At 46.8% G+C, this 18765-nt stretch overlaps 1 protein-coding gene across 2 annotated transcripts in view; it reads left to right on the forward strand.

The window, feature by feature from the left end:
* Positions 1 to 18765, forward strand: part of Nav2 (neuron navigator 2) — a 260239-nt gene that overhangs the window by 227050 nt on the left and 14424 nt on the right. For both annotated transcript variants that reach the window (XR_013090419.1, XM_076846985.1), the window contains exons 26-33: positions 5494 to 5647; positions 6748 to 6910; positions 7625 to 7725; positions 9993 to 10088; positions 11941 to 12109; positions 15226 to 15461; positions 17397 to 17551; positions 17774 to 17845. Coding sequence is in view for 1 of the 2 variants with exons in the window: in XM_076846985.1 (XP_076703100.1) it covers positions 5494 to 5647; positions 6748 to 6910; positions 7625 to 7725; positions 9993 to 10088; positions 11941 to 12109; positions 15226 to 15461; positions 17397 to 17551; positions 17774 to 17845 (1146 nt within the window). In the remaining variant the exon portion in view is untranslated. The remainder of the gene's footprint in view (positions 1 to 5493; positions 5648 to 6747; positions 6911 to 7624; positions 7726 to 9992; positions 10089 to 11940; positions 12110 to 15225; positions 15462 to 17396; positions 17552 to 17773; positions 17846 to 18765) is intronic.

Genomic DNA, 18765 nt, shown 5'->3' on the forward strand with positions numbered 1-18765 from the left:
CTGCGCTCTAATAGGACTTTGCGTGTTCTTCCAGTGTTTGAGGACCATGGAGGCTGAAAGAGGAGGAAAATGAGGCTTTAGTTATGGTGGTATCAGTGCCCATAATTAAAAGCCAGTCTTAAGCAAGCTGCTCGCTTCTCCTGTCTCCATTTCTTTGTATGCCAAATTCAGATAGTGACTGTTATCTACTTATCCTGCCTTATGGATTGAACAAGATTAATAGACATAAAAGAGCTAGAACCATTTTGTTATGAGGGAAAGATGGTGTTCTGAGTATTGCCAGTTTTTGCTGAATTCTGGCTCATTTGGGTGATAAGACTTACACATTTCTTCTTTGATCAAATTTGTTGTTAACTCTTTCTGGAGGTAACAACTCAGAAACTGGATGTTTGAAAAAATGGAGAATTCAATGATAGTTCTCTTTATCAAAGCATGCTATATTACAGAAAATCATTCATGACCCCTAGCAGATTTAAAATGACATGAGGCAGTTTGTCCATCTTTCTTGAGGGACCCAGCTGGGTTTTTTCAGGTATTTAGGTGCTGTTCCCTGTGTCGACTGGTTACACAGAGAAGAGTCATTTTCTTGCTCAGCCCTCCTCCCATGGTTCCCATAATGCACTCGCCTGCTTTTCCTCCATCTGGGTAGAGGGAGGCAGTCCTATCCCTATCTAAGGACTCAAGGCCCAGCCTCCACTGTTATAACAGTGTCTAAAACAAACAAAGTTCCTTCTGTTTCACCCTCTCTCCTATGGGATGGAGGTGGACATTAAACAGAGAATCCTGAGTAAACTAGAACAGTCAGATAGTACTAAGGGTTAACACTGAGAATGAAAACAGTGCTGGGATGCAGAGTACCTTGGCAGCAACTTTAGATGGTGGTCAGGAAAGGCCCCACTGAGGAGGTGACATTTTAGCTGAGATCTTTATAACAGGAGGAACCACTGGTTAGTTCTGGTCAGTAACATTAGCTGCTGTAACAAACCCCATCCCAAAACTCTGTGGCTTTTCTTAACACTATTCATTTCTGGCTCACTCCAAACCCAATGCAGACATTCCTAGTCAGCAGGCAGTGTGCCCTGCTGGAGTCCTCGGCTCAGTACTGTGTCCAGCCCGCTAGGGCTGAAGAGGGGAAGAGTGCAGAAGATCCTACAGTAGAGTTGGATGGGCATCCGCCTGGAAGAGGTGCATGTCCTCAGTCCTACAGTCCACTGACTAGGACTCAGGGCTGTACCACCTGCAGAGGAAGAAAAGAAGAAAGTAATGTGGAAGCAAGCTGGATGAGTCTGAGAAAGAGGGATGGCCAGTGTGGCCACCACAGGATGGTCAAAGGACAGAGTAATAGAGAGAGGCCTCAGAGGTAGGCAGGGCCTGTGACATGGAAGACTCTGAAGTCCAAGTGAAGTTGACCTGATTTTGTGTGCAATGGGAAAATTTGGAGAGTTTTAGGAAGAAAGATGAGATTATCTAAATCAGTGTTCTGTGGGTAAGGAATGTCCAGGAACAAGGAAGATCATTGGTTCACACCACCCTGGCCATAACACTTCTACCTTAAGGCCTTTGCTGTCACTGTGCCCCCTACCTGGTATGCTATTCCTCTTGATAGTCACTTCCTCAGGTCTCTGCTGTGTATCTGCAAGGCTTGGCCTGCCAGATATGGTGATGCACACCTGTAATCCCTGCATCTCAGGAGGCTAAGGCAGGAGGGTTGCAAGTTCAAGAATAGCCAAAGCAATTTATCAAGACCGTATCTCAAATTTTAAAATTAAACAAAAAGGGCTAGGGAAGTAGCTGAGTTGTAGAACACCCCTGGGTTCTGTCCGCAGTACAAAAACAACACCCACCACCAGCACACCCTGTCATCCCCTTTCCCCTGCTTCATTTTTCACCATCGCACATATTGTCATCTGATGTATGGACTTCGTTGGTTTCAGTTTTTTGCCTTTTCTTCCTCACCTTATCCCCAAGTCTACAATATGAACTCTGTGGAGGTAGCTACTCTATTGGCTTTGCAGGTATTCAAATATTTGGTGGAATGAATGAGTGACTATGATAGTGATGAGTCTTTGATGTATTTAGGTCTGAAAGAAAAATTGACAGCATGGGTGATGGTCAGATGTGATGTGTGAGGGAAAGAGAATAATTATCCTTGGATAGTCCTAGGATGGCAGCTTATGTACCTGGGACGGGTAGGAAACCCAGATGGGGGTGAAGAGGGACTCAGGAGCTGTGATTTGGCTGTGTTAACTGAGAGATGCCCAGGAGACACTCACATGGAGGATCCAGCCTGCCTGGAGTTCCTGGAGGTGTAGATTCAGGAGCCACGAGCTCCCGGTGGGAATGAAGGCTGGGACACTGGAGTTCTCCAAGGGCTTGAATGGAGATGAAGAAGAGCAGAGAGGCAAGGACTGAGCTCTGGGGCACAACTGATGTTTGACGTTAAGGAAGAGAAAGTAGAGCATCTAGTGAGGTGGGGGGGACCCAGAAGTAGAGAGAAGAAACTGCTTAGAGACCCAGAAGCAGGAGAAACTTGGCCACTTGCTGCTGGGAGGCCAAATCAGAGAGTGACAGTGATGAAGTCAGCTGTATGGAACAAGAGCAAGAGCACTTCTTCCAGACCACTGTCCCCTTAGAGATGGGGCAGGGCTGCTCTTTACTCCCCTCCCTCCCTCCCTCCCTCCCTCCCTTTCTTTCTTTTTCTTTCTTTCTTCTTTCTTTCTTTCTTTCTTTCTTTCTTTCATTTTTTTTTAAATACATTCCACAGTCTCCATGGATAGAGATGTTGGGTTTTTGGTCTAGTTTTTCCAAAGGGTGGGCTGAGAGAAAATGCTTATTTCCAACCTTGAAAGGTTTGTAAGAATGTGCAGATCGAGATGTGAGAGGGAGTTCAAAGAAGAAACCAAAGGCAGAGGAGTTGGGCCTCACCCCGTGGGCGAAAGGAATGGCAGCTGGAAGAAGGCAATGTTTCCCACACTTGGGCATTAAAATTAGGTATGCCACCAGCCCTGCCTTTGGATGAAATAGAGGGAATCTGCCAGAATAATGAGTTAGAGACTGAAAAAGCCTCCACCAGGTTGATTGAGTAAGTGGTCCACAAAGTGGACAAGGATGTATTCGGAGCCACTGGGTGAAATTCAGGAGCATGCATTGTAGAGTTAAGAGGACCTATTGAGTTTGATCCTGACTCTGTTACCCTTAGTGTGACCTTGGACATGTTAATCTCTATGGCTTACCCCCCCCATTTTCAAAATGGATGTTATTTTAGAACCTCTTCATGGAATTAGTAATATATGAAGTGAATGAAAGAGTATCAGACACTAGAGTAACTGGAGTCCCACAGGAGCCAGTAGCCAAGTACAGAGTAAGCTAGTTGGGGAAAGAACCAAGGGAGAAGGGAGACAGTCTCAGACAGTAGGGATAGTCACTAAAACCTGGTTGGGGCTGGTGCAGAGGAACTTGTTTTCAACAGCAACTGTATCATGAGGCATCCTGTCCCACAGCCCCAGCATTGTGTGCTTCTGAAAGCTGACTGACTTTGGAGAAACCTTGTGCTCCCTATGGCTCCCTTATGAAGTCATTGATTGGCTAAGCTTTGCAAAGTAACCCATGTGACATAATCCACAGAGCGGGTGCCGAGGAAATGTCATCTTTCTTGCTGAGAGAGCTTTCTGGGGAAAAAGTACAGATGACATGGAGGGGCTCGAGGGGAGCCTGGCTGTGGAGTGCGGGGGTACCCATCTGACACAGTGAAAGCCAGCACAGACTGTTCTCCACCATGGAGTGGAGACCTCAGTATCGGTGCCAAGACCAGAGTATCACAGTGGAATTTTTTTCAGACTTGACTGTGTTTAAACCATGAAATTATGGTCCTCCCAAGAAACAACCAGTTTTTATAGGCTCCCCCAGCAAACCTGCTTAACCAAAAAGCAAAAAGTTCAACTTGAAAACCACAGACTATTCAAAGCTCGGAGAGCTGGGTGGAAGGGATGATCTGAATTCTAAAGGCATTCTCCAACCCTTTTAGCCCCCAATCTGTTTGCTTTAAGTTTCTCATAGATATGGAATGACACGAATAACATTTTTACAAGTCCCTTGCATTTTTTCAAGTTTTAGAAGCCAAGAAGCTTCCTTGGTTGCTAACTTTTAAAACCAAGAGGTGGTTTTACTTTCTTTACCTCTCTCAAATCAAAATAGTTTAGGTGCAGGTCAAGAAAACAGCACCAGAATGGTTCAGCTGTTCAAGTGTTAAATTTTTCTTCTGGCTCCTTCTGTGCCCCAAAATACAATGACATCTCTTTTAAAAGTTTTATAAATAATTTTCCTGGGGTGATTAAAATTTCCACCCCTTCAACCAGTTTTACAGGTTAGGTTTTGTTTGGCCCCAAATCCAGCACTCGGGTCTGGGCGAGCAGGCTCACAAGCTCAGAAGCTCCCTGCCACAGAACAGAGGCTGCGTGTTCCCCGTCCCTTCCCTTTTCTCACACAGTCAGCTTCAGCTCTGTAGCTTTTTGAACTTGGGGAGGGTATTGATAGTCCCCACCCCACCCCATCTTCAATTCAAAAAGTGTCAAAGCCTTCTGTCCTGGATCACTCAGTACCCCAGATCCTATGATGTTTGGAATTCATAGAACTTTTTTTGTGTGTTTTAATAAAACTATCTTTTCTGAACATTGCAAGTCATCACAACTTTTATGGTCTCCTGCTTTGTACAAACCTGCCAGGAATCCGAAGACAAAACTAACCAAATAAGCAGTCCAGCCTAACCTTGTTTACAGAAAAAGGCTCTCAGCAGTGTCCCACAGTCACTTTAACTTGATATACATCCAGGACTGGAAGATAACTAGCCACACTGTTGCTTGGCTGTCAGATAGAAAGTCCCCGCGTCCACTCTAGTCACTAATTCCCTGAAGCTGATCTTTTGCCTGAAGCCTGTGGGGGTGATGGAGGTTGATCTCTCTAGACATATGTCCAGGAGTGAGCTTTTAGAATGAGATAAGATGAGCTTCTTCCCAAATCTTTAGGTTTCTTCCTCTTTTTTGGCCAATAAAAATAACCCCTCGGCTGTTTAACCTTGGAGTTCTCTCATCTTGAAAACAGATAGTTGGCCTCAATTCTCTGAGTTTAGAATTCAGAGGCTGCATGGTGTCATTATGGGGTCCCAGCCATGTACACACTGGAGAGTGTTCAAATGCCCAGGGTTGCTATTCCCTTTACTAGCTCCTGCTTATGCTTCAGTTATTGGGATTTTTGCTGACAGGTGCACCCGAGCCATTCTGATTGCCAGAGCTCTGCAAAGAAATATTGTAGAAAGTAATAAAATCTGTAAATTTTAGGTGCTTTTGGTATTGTCACCTCTAAGAAGCACCAGGAAGGTGGTCGTGCAGAATTACTACTGAACAAACTCGATGATTAATGTGGGCCGCTGGTCAGTAGGGGACGAAAAGGAGCTGGATTCAGAACTGCTTCTGTTAGTGACATTCCCCCTTTCCCTAGAATTTCGGAGTGCATGGATAGTGAAGCTGAGACGGTCATGCAGCTCCGAAATGAGCTGAGAGACAAGGAGATGAAGCTGACGGACATCCGCCTAGAAGCGCTCAGCTCTGCCCACCAGCTCGACCAGCTCCGGGAGGCCATGAACAGGATGCAGGTGAGAGTCCAAAAGGTTGGACTGGACCCAGGGTTGACTAGGAAGGAGCTCCAGGAGGCTGCTCTCTGTCAAGCCCTGAGGGCTACATCGGAATCTGGTGGCCACCCTCTGCTTTCCTAGCCCCTTTCTCTTTTCAGTCACTTCCACATATTGCTCAGTTTTATTAAAAAATAGGAATAAGAACAATCATGCCCCTCATTGCAGAAGAATTTCAGTGGCTCTCCTGCTGCCTCTTGCAGTCTCCTTTGGGACTTAAGGCCTTCTATGGAGCCCTTTTTACTCTTAACCCACACCCTCCCCATTCCACTTTTCATTCTCCACTCAAAGGCCAGATGGAGCAATGAATGGTTTCCTCAGTAAACCCCGGGAGTTTCTGTTCCACACCATTCCCTCCACTGGGAATATCCTTCTACACATCCCAGTTGAACCCTTCCTCCAAGGTTCAACCTGTCAGGTCCTGCAGCTAGAAGTTAGTGCCCTCCCGGATACAGTGTAGGTTGGTTCTTGCAAGCATTCCCATCATCTGCCAAGGTAGAAAGACATTTGGATCTTTGTTTTTGTAAAGTAGTTATGAAATGAAAGATTCCTATGGGTATGCTGAATGGAACCTCACTGGAGAGCAGCATTTCCCAAAGTTGGTTCCCTGAAACATTTGTTCCATGAGAAGCTCTATGAAAGAAGAATGCCCTAATCAAGTGTGTTGGGAAATGCTGCACGTCATGTGCCCTTCTCAGACTCATAAAGCATAGCAGCTCATTAAAGACCTTGAAAAAGTCCCACAGTAAAGAAACCTGTGAAACCCAGAGTGACCCAAACCTCTTAGATGACAATTCTTTTTCACTGAACACCCAAGCAGCAGACTGTGGGAAAGTCAAGTTTCTGAGTGCTTCTTCTCAAAGGCCAGTTCTCTGCAATGATGGAGCCTGCCCTGCCAGATACGTTGTATGTATATAGTGAAGGGTGGCATTAGCTGAAGGTGTTACCTACCTTGTCTAGGCTCTCCACTGGGCTCCTGCAGGAACTTCCAGATCCTTTTTCTAGAAAAGACTTGTTCTCATGGCATCCTCCTAATGAGTACACTTCTCCCTTACTCTTCACAGAGTGAAATAGAGAAGCTGAAAGCTGAGAATGACCGGCTGAAGTCAGAGTCTCAAGGCAGTGGCTGTAGCCGGGCTCCCTCCCAGGTGTCCATCTCGGCCTCCCCAAGGCAGTCCATGGGCCTCTCCCAGCACAGCCTGAACCTCACTGAGTCAACCAGCCTGGGTGAGTGGCTCTCAGAGTTGGGGGCAGGCCTGGACCTGCAGCTGGTGCTCTGGTCTCCAAGCAGGTGCCCCAAGATAAGCAAGTCAACAGATCAAATGAAGAGGCAACAGGCGTGTGTGCACTTGGGGTGTGTGTGTCTGGGTGTGCGTCTGCTACCAACATGAACCCAGCCATTAGAGTGCTCTCATGCTTTGCTCCAGCGCCCCCAATTGTTCCAGCCGTGAGCTCAGACCCCCTTGCCCACCATGCTGAGCTGTTTGATTCATTTTAAGAGGCTGAATGCTACAGACACACCCCACAGCAGCAGGCCCCAGTGGGGTGATGGCTTGGCCCATGGTCTTCCTGCCTTCCAGATGGTTCCAGCTGGCGCATCATCAGTGAACATGACCTAGATCCTCCTTGTGAGCATACTGAGGCTGATGCTTTTATTTTTTATCCATGATGCTGCTGCTGCTGTCGTTGTGGTTCAGTCTCTCCCCGCACCTCCATTTGGCAAGATGCACCATCAGCCTGCTGGTTCCTTGGTTGGTCCACCGCTGGTTTCTGTGGTTGCATTCTCCATTCTGCCCCCTCCCCACCCCCTCCCTCACCCTACTTCCCCTGCACCCCGACACCTGGTTTATCCCGCTGCTGTGCCAACAGGCAGCGGGGGTGTCAGGAAGCCGGCTTTGCTGTCCCCATGTGCCTAAGGCTGTTGATGTTTTCCATTCGCAGACTTGTTGCTGGATGACACTGGTGAATGCTCGGCTCGGAAGGAAGGAGGCAGGCATGTTAAGATAGTTGTCAGCTTTCAGGAGGAAATGAAGTGGAAGGAGGTTAGTTGGATCCCTTTCCCTGCTCTGCCTGTTCCTTCCCCAGGTAGATCTACCTAGCTTAGTGACTAACTGTGGAACTGTCTCACTTCCTAGCCTAAGGTGATTTGGAAATACTACTAACGCTTTTCTTAATACAGTAGTCCCCCCTTATCCATGAGGGAGACGGTCCAAGACCCCAGCTGTTGCCTGAAATGGCAGATAGTACTGAACCCTAGAGGCATTAGTTTTTTTCCTAGATATACAAATCTAGGAAAAAGTTTAATGTAAACATTAGGCCCTTTAAGAGACTGATAATAACTAATATCAAAATAGAACAATTATAACAATATACTGGTTGGACCACAAGTAACTGAAAACACAGAAAGCAAGATCTCAAATAAGTGGAGACTACTGTAGCCACCACCCCAGTAGCCCCTGACCCCGTGAAGGTGAACGAATGGCACTTCCCTCCCCCATGTCTGTACTAACGAGGTGTACTAAGGACAGTCCCGCGCTGCACTTTCCTGTAATCAACTAAACACTAACATCCGCAGAAATGTCTATTCTGAGTTTAATATATTCCCAAAGCACTTCCAGTGCAACTCAGCACATTTAGCAAGTATAGAGATAAGTTAACTGGAATCCACTGGCCAGGAACACTAGTTTTCTCATCAGAGCCTGCAGACAGAGAGGTAGCTGAGCGTGGAGCTGGTGGAACATCCTGTCACTGACACTGAGTTTTCTGAGTACAGTTTCCATACTAGAGTCTACACCGCTGCCAGAGAAGTGGGTGCAGGTGGGGGCTGACAATAAGAGTTGCATATTAGTAATTAAATTCCAGTGTTGCTCTCAGAATGACCTTGGCCTGAGTGGGAAAAGGCCTCATGATTCACCATTGCAAGTCCCTTTGAATTTTTAAATTTTTACTTCTTAGCATTTCTAGCCAAAATGTTCTTCTATACAGTTTCAGACAGCTAGAGAACCCTCTGTGACCTTCTAAACAAAATATCTGCAGGCAGACTGCTTTGCCAGGGTTTCCACTTCATGGTTGGCTCACAATCCTTGCTAAGTTGGATTAAGTCCTGAATTTTGGAGCTCTAGGGATGTTAGTATCATGTAACCTAGAAAGATACACCAAAGAGGTCCATTTGCAGAACCCGGCTAGTGGAATTATAGTCGCCAAGAGAGAACTTCATCCTTATAGTATTCCTATAGGAATTGCAGAGAGTCCTGCAAACATGTCTTCTAGTGATCATCAATGGGAACAGAGAGCATTTAATTTTTCCAGTTCACAAGTCAATGTCAATAGTTATTTCCTTCTGGATCACTATGCATCAGGTGAGGTTGGCTAACCAGGGGTTATTATCCATCTTACAGCTGAGAAACCAAGACTCACACATCACTTATTTGAGGCCACAGGCAAGTGGTGAATGGGGTCAGGTTATCTCAGCAAGACTGGGGCTCTTTTCTCTGCTATTTTGCTTGACTGCCAGCTGCTCCCTCCCCTCCACCCACACCATCCCTCTCCTAACTGTTGTTGTGAGCATGTGAGATAATTAAAAACCCAACAGAATGGAATGTTCTATCAGTTTTTCTTTAATCAATGTGATTTGTTAGCCCCTGTGGGCATAGATGCAAAAGAAGTAGATTATTTTTTTGGCCATCTTCCCAGAGTTCGAGTTTTCTGAATTGAGCATGTTTTCCTTTTAATAAGAAAAGTAATGTTATTAAAAATCAAAAAAAGAAGAAAAGAAAAAATATTTTGTCTTGAATAAGTTCTAAGATCTAGCAAGGAAACAAACTTGACTTTAAAAATAATAATAAGACAGAAATAGCTAAAATTGAATATAAGCAAGTACAGAATACGTCATTATATATGTTGTGTCCTGAACCTTTGGTGCTCTGAGCTGGGTGGTGAATTGCTGAAGGCTTCCTGGAAGAGGTGAGTTCCCAAGGTTTGAAAAGGCAGAGATGGCAGACAGGGGGTGGGAGGGGATTCTAGGCAAGGGATGTGTGATCCACTTGCTGTACAAGGTGTGCACTTAGCAGGAGGCTCCAGACTCCAGAGAGGAGATTTTTATCTTACCCATTGCAATTTTAACAGTGGAGCAGGGACGGGTTTTGAGGCTGTTGAATTCAATGTAAGTTATGCCTGGCATTGAAACACATAGGACTGTTACTCCCCTTCTCAGACATTGGTGGAGTTATGGGGCAATCTAAGTCCTCAGCTGAACAGTGTCAGAAAAGATCCACTTGTTTTTCACCTGCCTACATTTCCTTACCCTTAGGACTCCAGACCACACCTCTTTCTTATTGGCTGCATTGGAGTTAGTGGCAAGACGAAGTGGGATGTGCTCGATGGGGTGGTTAGACGGCTGTTCAAAGTAAGTGTGGCAAGAAGGTAGCTATGGCAGTGTGCCTGGCACAGGGGCCTGGGCTCGGGGAGGGAAAGGGAGGCCCCATCCTTAACTTGGCCATTTCTCCAGCCTGGCCCCACTCCACATCCTTACATTGCTGGGACTTGACCCCTGGCTGTCCAGGGAATGGAAGGGCTATGGTAAGTGGTTGGTGAAAACTCTTTTCATCGGCCTTTGGCAATGACTGGCCAGGTGGTGAGCATCATTTGTGCAGTGATTTGATCCTCTTATGGCAAACTGCTCATGTCTGAATTCTCTTTTTACCTGAGAATTGCCCTATTAAATATGCTCTGGAATACTTGATCTGTGGCTAGGATGAGATACCATTTCCACCTGTTACTTAAAGGGGTTGGGTCTGACTTGCCCATCAGATTCCTATGCCAATGCTTCAAAGTTTTTGATTTGTGCTGCAGATGGCAGGGACATCTGATTGAAAGCCAGCTTCAAGGATGTTGACAAGTCACTTTTCTGTTCCTGTCAATTATCACTGGACTGGGTGTTTGCCACAGGGGAAGTAGCTAATGAGTACCAAGGGGAACCCTTGACATAGGTGATTGGAAAGAAGCTTTCAAGCCCTTTTTTTCTGTTGTCCTGAAGTAAATCAACAGCCATCAATATTGTGTTAGTCCTGTCCCTTCGGTAGTAACATGTTGTCTGTGTCAGAGACCAGGTCAAGCCCTTTATTCCCATTTAAGTTTAGAAGGGTGAGGCTTATTAGGCCAGAGCATCTTCCTAAGGCCATGGATCTAGAACTGGACCAATGGTCTAGTCAGTTGTCCTGATTTCCACACCTGACTTAATTAGTAGACCATTGTTTCCTTGTAGCATCTAGACTCAGGTGGCTTCATACAGAGAAAATTCTGTTCTTATTTTCTTTTCCCCCATTTTTTTAATTGGTACATTATAGTTGTACATATTGATGGGCTTTATAATTACATATTTGTATATGCACACAGTACAACAATACAATTTGGCCAATATCACTCCCCAGCAGAGAATTCTTTTCTTTGATCAAAGATTGTCCCCCATCTTGCAAGCCAGTCTGTGGAAGTGTGATCCAGCAAGAGACATGAGTGGCTTAGGACAGGCAAATTCACCTACCCCAAACAAAACCTTACCTCTACTATAGAGTAGGCATCATCCTTGGGTAGAAAGCAGCAGTGTGGGCTCAGGAGGAAAGGTGAGTACTGGAGGCTATTTCCTGGGACTCAGCTCAGCCATTTTGTGGCCACCCCAGCCCATGGGCCTGAGTTCCACATTCACTGACCTAAATCCTATTGGTCACCTACAAGGAAACACTTCAAATCAAACACACATTCTGCTTTTCAAAACTTCATAGCTGGTTTGTTTTTTTTGTTTTTGTTTTGCCCTAGGTTTCATTTATCCTCTTTGTTATCAGCCTGGTCTTCGCACTGGGCAACTGGAGGGGTTGGTGAAGGGATTTCCTGTCAGAATTACTTTGGCATGAATCTCCCAGCACGATCACAGGCCCTGATACCTTTGAGACTTCAGCTGGACTTAGGAAGAGCAATTCATCCTTTCTGTGCTTCGTTCCTCCAGACTAAACATTCACAGTGTCTTGAGGGGTTTAATTTCTTTCCCCAACCCCTAACCAAATAAAGTTGTATTTTAAGAGGCCTGTGATACGAGGGCATTGTCCCCATGGAGTCACCTCTTCTTGTCCTCATTCCACAGCCCAATTTCAACTCAGTCGTCATCTGAGAAAGAAGAGGGGATGACCATTAAATCACCCAATGAAAGCATGAGTCACAGGCAGATTTTAGCCATCTCTGATGGGGTCTATTTTTTTTTTCTCCAGGAATACATCATTCACGTCGACCCTGTGAGCCAGCTAGGGCTGAATTCAGACAGTGTTCTCGGCTACAGCATTGGGGAAATCCAGCGGAGCAGCACTTCCGAGACCCCAGAGCTCCTTCCCTGTGGCTACCTGGTGGGAGAGAACACCACCATCTCTGTGACGGTCAAAGGTAAGAGAGCCCATTGCAGAGATCGGAGTTTTCAAGAATCGCATCTGAATTTTGTGACAGTGTGAGAAATCATGGCCACGGTTTTGTTTGAGCACACGTATGTGGGTGGTTGCTCATTTCGTTCTTTTCTTCGGCCACAATTAGTCTTACCTAAGCAAGTTGAATAGTCTGGCTTTTTCAACCACCATCGGAAACAAATCATTTTAGTTTATTGCTGAAATTATATATCAAAAGATCTCATTAGCTGTATGACTCTAAGGTGATAGAATCTTAATAATCCCATTGAAGTGGCGCCTGGCCAATAGCAGTGAGGGACTCTTGCCAGCAAGCTTTGGATGTGATCCCATTCTACAGAAACCACCATGTGCCGTAGGCTGCAGGGCGGTCGCTCTGAGCATCCTGATGAACTGTGAAACTCTTGCCCACGCCTGGTGCTGCTACAGCTTCCGATGCCTCATCACCCAGAGATGTTAAGCCCCAGGCCAAGTGTGTTCCAATGAACTTGGCTCCAAAGTTCTTCATGGGTTCATAAAAAATTTCACAGTCAAATAAATCTAGGAATCCTCAATGTTATTCCCACTTGAGTTTGGGGACTGAGGGCAGAAGGACATCAGTCCATTAAAGATCTTTTATTTAATGTCCTATTTCCTGTTAGTAAAAAGCTGTTTAGACATCCACAGTAGTGTACACACACAATCTCAGTTATTTAGGAGGCTGAGGCAGGAGTTTAGCCTGCAACTTGACCAGAACCCATTTCAAAATAAAAAGTCCAGCGTGTAGCTCAGTGGTAAAACTATGTTACTCGTTTCTGTGGATGGGAAGAGAGGAAGTTTGTATAGTCCAATCTTTTCCAAATTTATTTGCCTGCAAAACTTATTCATTTCTGTATTCCATGAACCACACAATTAGTAGATTCTGATAAGCCCTGTACAAGGCCTATCTTTCACTTGCGGCATGTCTTACTTCCCCGAAAGGCACTAATCTCTGCTGTAGATTCAACACTACAATTTTGTAGTAGTTTCATACAAGTTTTATTTTCTTGTAAGTATTTTCTCAAAAGCACCCCAACATTCCCCACTAGCAGGAATTCAGATCCACCTCTCTACAGACAAGTGGTGCATGATTGCTTAGGCTTCAATCTAGCTTCGCTGATAAGTGCAATTCCCTATTGTGCCTTGAACTACAAGTGACAGAAACCAACGCAAAAGTAGCTGTAGCATAAAAGGGAATGTATAAATTCAGATACCTGGGAAATTCAGGGTTATGCCTCAGGCACAGCTGGATCTAGATACTCAGTGTCCTCAGGATCAGACCTGCCTCTCCGTGGTTCATCACTGATTGCTTTTATTTAGCTGTCTGTACATGGTTGATGAAATAGCCCCTGATCACTTTGATTCATCTTTCTAGCATAGGAACCTAAAGGAAAGAGACATTTTTGGAAGTGTACAGAAAATGTCTAGGGCTAAACTCTGGCTCTCCATAAGTTAAATATCCGTCACTGAGTCAATCATTATGATAGGGTGAAGCTTTGGTCCACCCCAGTTACAAGCCTACCCTTTTGGGGGGACAGAGGGATGAATGGACTCCACTTGAACCACCTGGAATGAGTTAAGCTCCCTATGAGAAAGATTTTTTTAAAAAAAAATTTGTGGCACTAGGACTTGAATCCAGCATCCCTGGTCCTTTTTATTCTATATTTTGAGATGGGGTTTGCTGAACCTGGAGAACCTTAGCCTCCTGAGTTTCTGGGATTGTAGGTATGTGCCATCATGCCTGGACTGTGAGAAAGAATTCTTGTACAGAGAAGCAAGAAGAGATGCCAGGCACACCAAAACAATAACTGTCCATGACAAGAACCCTCTCAGAAGAGCCTTTCTGTCCTCGGTGTCTTGCCTTTCGCCCGTGCTGCCGGGCATTCTCACTTGGAGTAGTATCAGGAGAAGGGGGTGTGACTTGGCATATTCCAAAGTGACTGTGTCTGCAAGATAGTCGCTGCCTGTGTGTTTTACTGTAGAAGAACAAAACAGCAACATATATACAGAAAGTGTTTGAGTGATATTTTCCTGTTGTTATTGTTTCTTTTATTATCACTATTATTAAATTTGGACTAAAGGCTCGACCCACACACATCGAGGTTTGAGCCAGTGTAAGCTGTATTGAGCTCAGTAGTAGGAGGATCTTAGGCCTGTCCCCAGCAATTAGGCATTTGGGGACCTTCGTCTTGGTCATTCTGGAGCAGTCATTGCTTCCAGAGGTTACCCCTGATTGGGGGAGGATTAGAAACAAGCATATAAACACATTAGGGGTGTTTGCTTAGTGAGTAATTACGTGCAAGGACATGCCATTATAAAACAAAATAAATTCCCTTCAGTTTACATTTTCACTTACATATACTGGTTTCCTTGAGGGGAATTTTTAAACAGAATCACATTAGACTCTGACTGGCTAACTTCAGGTGGATCTTTTCTTGGGGATGGTATCATGAAACATTAAAGCCAACTTCCCTGGTTAATGAAGTTGTCCCAGAAAGCCAAGGGGAAAGATCAGTTCCGGCTTGTCATTGGGTATCAGGGTTCTCAGATGCAGGTTTCTGCCCAGGTAGGCTGGTATTCACATTCCAAAATCCATTAACCCCACCTTGCATTGTTCCTTGTTTTCATGATAAAAATGCTGAGACCTTCATACTATATCCATCTGTGGGTGGCAGTGGTGATAGGCAGGAGAGGGCAGCAGGGAGAAGCAACCCCAAGGATATGGCAGACACAGGTGGAGAAGACTCAGGTGTAACTTGGGCAGATGCTGTAGATACAGCAGATCCAGACAGGCCAGCAAAGCCTGGAGTCTCAGCACTGCAGAGGACAGATGAGGACTGAGGGCCTAGATATTAAGGTCAAGTCTGAAGCTGGGAAAGTCAGCCAAGATGGGAGCCAGAAGCACAAGGTGCTGTTGAACAGGGAGGTGACTTCCCTGGGCAGCAGCGGCGTCCTATGAGCTCCTAGTACATCTGGGTGAGCAGCAGTCTCAGGTGAGCGGGCTGCCAAGAAAAGGGATCACATCAGGTCTCCGCAAGCACAGAACATTACCCTTCCTACAAGGTTCTCTTCTCTCAAATGCAGGGCTCGCAGAAAACAGCCTGGACTCCCTGGTGTTTGAGTCCCTGATCCCCAAGCCCATCCTGCAGCGCTACGTCTCCCTGCTCACAGAGCACCGGCGGATCATTCTCTCTGGCCCCAGTGGCACCGGGAAAACCTACCTGGCCAACCGGCTGTCAGAGTATGTGGTACTTCGAGAGGGACGGGAATTGACCGACGGGGTCATCGCCACCTTTAATGTGGACCATAAGTCCAGCAAGGTGAGGAGGTCATTCTGAGCCTGCTGCATTTGAGGCCCTTTCAGAACTGATGATACCACCAGTTTCATGAGAAGGAAAGAGGGCAGAATGGAGTGGGCAGAATGGGGCTGGCAGAAGGGAAGCCTCTGACTTGGGTCTTGCCAGGCAGGGGCTCCCTGTATGGGTGAGTCAATCCCATTCACTTCTGATCCTCAGTGCTAGCAGTTCTCATAATTGCCCCAGATACACCCAGGTTGGTTCACCAAAAATTTATCATGAGCCTATTATGTGATATTGTTTTTCCAAAATAAAACCTTTTGTGGGAAAACTATAGTAACACCAGTAATGATAATAAACAACTGCACACATTTATGGACTGCTCGCCCCATGAGCAGACTCTTTCTCCTCACAGTAATACCTTCAAGGGAGTGGTTGTCACCGTCCCCATGTTACAGAGGAGGAAACAGAATCTTAAGGCAGATTCATCTTGTGCCTGAAACCACCCAGATGGTACTGAATAGTGGAACTTGAGCTCAAGTTGAAGTGCCAGATTCTTGAGCCCTGTGGGCTGCAAATACACTCCTTCCCACTCCATAGAGAGCAATGGGAACCTGTGTGGAAGGAGTCCGACCTAATCCCAGGCAAGGGCTGTGAAGGGCTTTCTCAGACCTGTCCTTTAGTTCATGCAGTGATGGATTGCTCACTCTGGCTGCCCTGTTGCAAAAGAGCTAGAGAATCAAAGATGAATCAGAAATGGCTCCCCTGCCTTATGACTACTTGCTATGCTTAAAGACACAGAGCCCTAGACCTCATGCTTTCCTAAGTGACCAGGTTATGCGGGGTCAGGAAATCTGGGCCTTCCCATTCTTAAGTTCCCCAAGTGATTTCAGTATAAGGACAGGACAAAAGAAAGTGAAGCCTTCTGTGTGAATTAGAGAAGGAAGGCCCTGCAGCAGGTAGCTGGGGAGCAAGCCCAGGCTGGGTTTCAGCTCTCACTTCCACTCCCATGGGCGGGGGCCCCCTTCGTAAACAGCATGCTGCAGGGCTGAGGGCTCTGAATCTCAGAAGCCAGGAGCCCTGTTCTTGACAGGTGCCTGAGGTCAAAAACGTGAGAAGAAGAGGGGCTGCAAGAACTAGTAAAACGTTGAGCTTTTTCTGCTGCCAGCAAACCCCATTTAACTTGAAAGGGAGACCTGGTCTGGGTATGTGCTTGTAGGAGGTAGAAGAAAGTCACCCTGCTGAGCTAGGCCAACATCTAGGACGGGCTATTGTGGTGGAGAACACTGGGTTAGGCACCTGAGTCTGAGCCCACCCCACACCTTACCCTGGTGAAGTCTCAGGCGAGCTACCTGACTGACATGCCTCATCATAGTACCTGCCTAATGGGGTTATTGGGCTACTGGATCTCTTGTCTGCCCCAAGGGACACCAGCTATTGTGGGTTCTCTAGGGCATCCTTACCTCACCATCTTCCCCTGCCAGCCTTTCCCCATCACACCAACACACTCTCTCTTCCTTTCCTGAGGCATTCCCTACCCCAGGCTCACTGGACTGCTGTTCCGATCCCAGCTGTGCCAATGCCTCACCCCTTCTTCAGGGTTTAGTTCAAAGCCTGAGCCCTCTACAGGGCCTTCCAGGATCCCCCATGCTTGTAGATTGTCCTCCCTTGGGCTGCTCATTGGGTCGGCTATAGCACAGATCAGCACCCTCCTGTGTGTGGCTGGGCCTCTGCAGCACTGATGGACCCAAGGCTTCTGTGTGTACAGCTCTTCGGTGTGTACTTTGCTCACTCCCTGGCCACCCGGCATCCCCTGATGCCCTGTAGCAGACAGGTGCTCAGAATGTGTTCACTAGGGTGGGAGAGGGGCTTCTGCCTGCACTGGCCTGGGTGAATGAGGCCCTGAGCATGCACAGCCATTCACCAGCTTGCTTTCCTCTGCGTTCCGGATCTCTATAGGAATTGCGGCAGTACCTGTCCAACCTTGCCGATCAATGCAACAGTGAGAACAATGCTGTGGACATGCCCCTCGTCATCATCCTGGACAACCTGCATCATGTCAGCTCTCTGGGCGAGATCTTCAATGGGCTGCTCAACTGCAAGTACCACAAATGGTAAAGGCCTGTTCTGGACCCCAGCATCCCTGGGCGAGTGTGCTGCTGTCTGCAGGTGGCCCAGGCCAGCATGGCAGTGAGGCGATGTGTGCACATTGGCCAGGGAGGGGAGGAGGTAGCTAGCCATTCGTGTCCTGGATACACAGATGCCACAGGCTCCCATGAGCCCCTCATTCTCCAGCTGGCCTAGCTCACAAGCTTTCTCTTTCTGTTTCCCCACAGCCCTTACATCATTGGCACAATGAACCAGGCTACCTCTTCTACTCCCAACCTGCAGCTGCACCATAACTTCAGGTAAGTCATTACTTCCCTTGTCCAGTTGGAAGATGGAATCACAAGGAAGGAAAGCAAGCCCACGTGAGGAAGGAGCCTTTTTTGGGTGTCTGTTATGCTGAGCATCTTGTTAAGTAGTTTCCCCAACTTAATACATTTAATTCTTACTGTGGCCTCAAGTATTTACATTTGTCATGCTTAGTTCACAAATGGGCAAACTGAGGCTCAGAGAATTTAATGACTCACATGAAATCATGTAGCTGGTCAGTGGCAGAGCTGAAACTTCAACCTGGTTTAAGTTTCTCTGACCCCCAACCTGCTGGAGTAGTGTCCAGGAAGCAGCTGTGCAGGGGCTGTTGGCCCTTGGCCACTCCTGTGGGTTACCAGAGATGCCTCCCTCTGTCCCAAGTGACCATTGGCAATGACCCCACATAGCTGGGTCTGTGGGCCTTCACGGTCCTGCGTGAATTCCTGGTCGCTCGTCTCCCCCTCCCTGTTTGCCCCAGCACTCCTCGGACTCTCTCCCAGCCAGGGTATGGGGACTGTTTGACTCTGTGTGTGGGGTTGTGTGGCTGCTTACCTCAGTATCACACAGCACCCTTCCCGCTGCCTCTACCTCCCCTGACTCGGCCCCACCCTCCTGCGCCCTTAGATAAGGGTAAAAATTTGTCTCCTGGACTAAGACCCCTGGCTCATCTTTGAGAGAGACTTATTAAAAGTGGTCTGGGCTGTAACTATCAGAAAAATGTCAGCTACTCCAGTCCACCAAGAACAGACTGCCCTCATTTTGTCATCCTGTCTGTACTTTTTTTTGACTGTCCCTTGAGCCATCCTCCCGCCCACCCTAAGCTGCCTCTCCCAGCACAATGCTGCAGTCTCTTTCTAACCAGCATGCCTGCTGCCTGGCCCCCTACAGGCCACCTTCTGCACCATGGCAGCCA

This window comes from Callospermophilus lateralis, chromosome 2 (assembly GCF_048772815.1).
Source record: "Callospermophilus lateralis isolate mCalLat2 chromosome 2, mCalLat2.hap1, whole genome shotgun sequence".
Lineage (NCBI taxonomy): Eukaryota > Metazoa > Chordata > Mammalia > Rodentia > Sciuridae > Callospermophilus > Callospermophilus lateralis.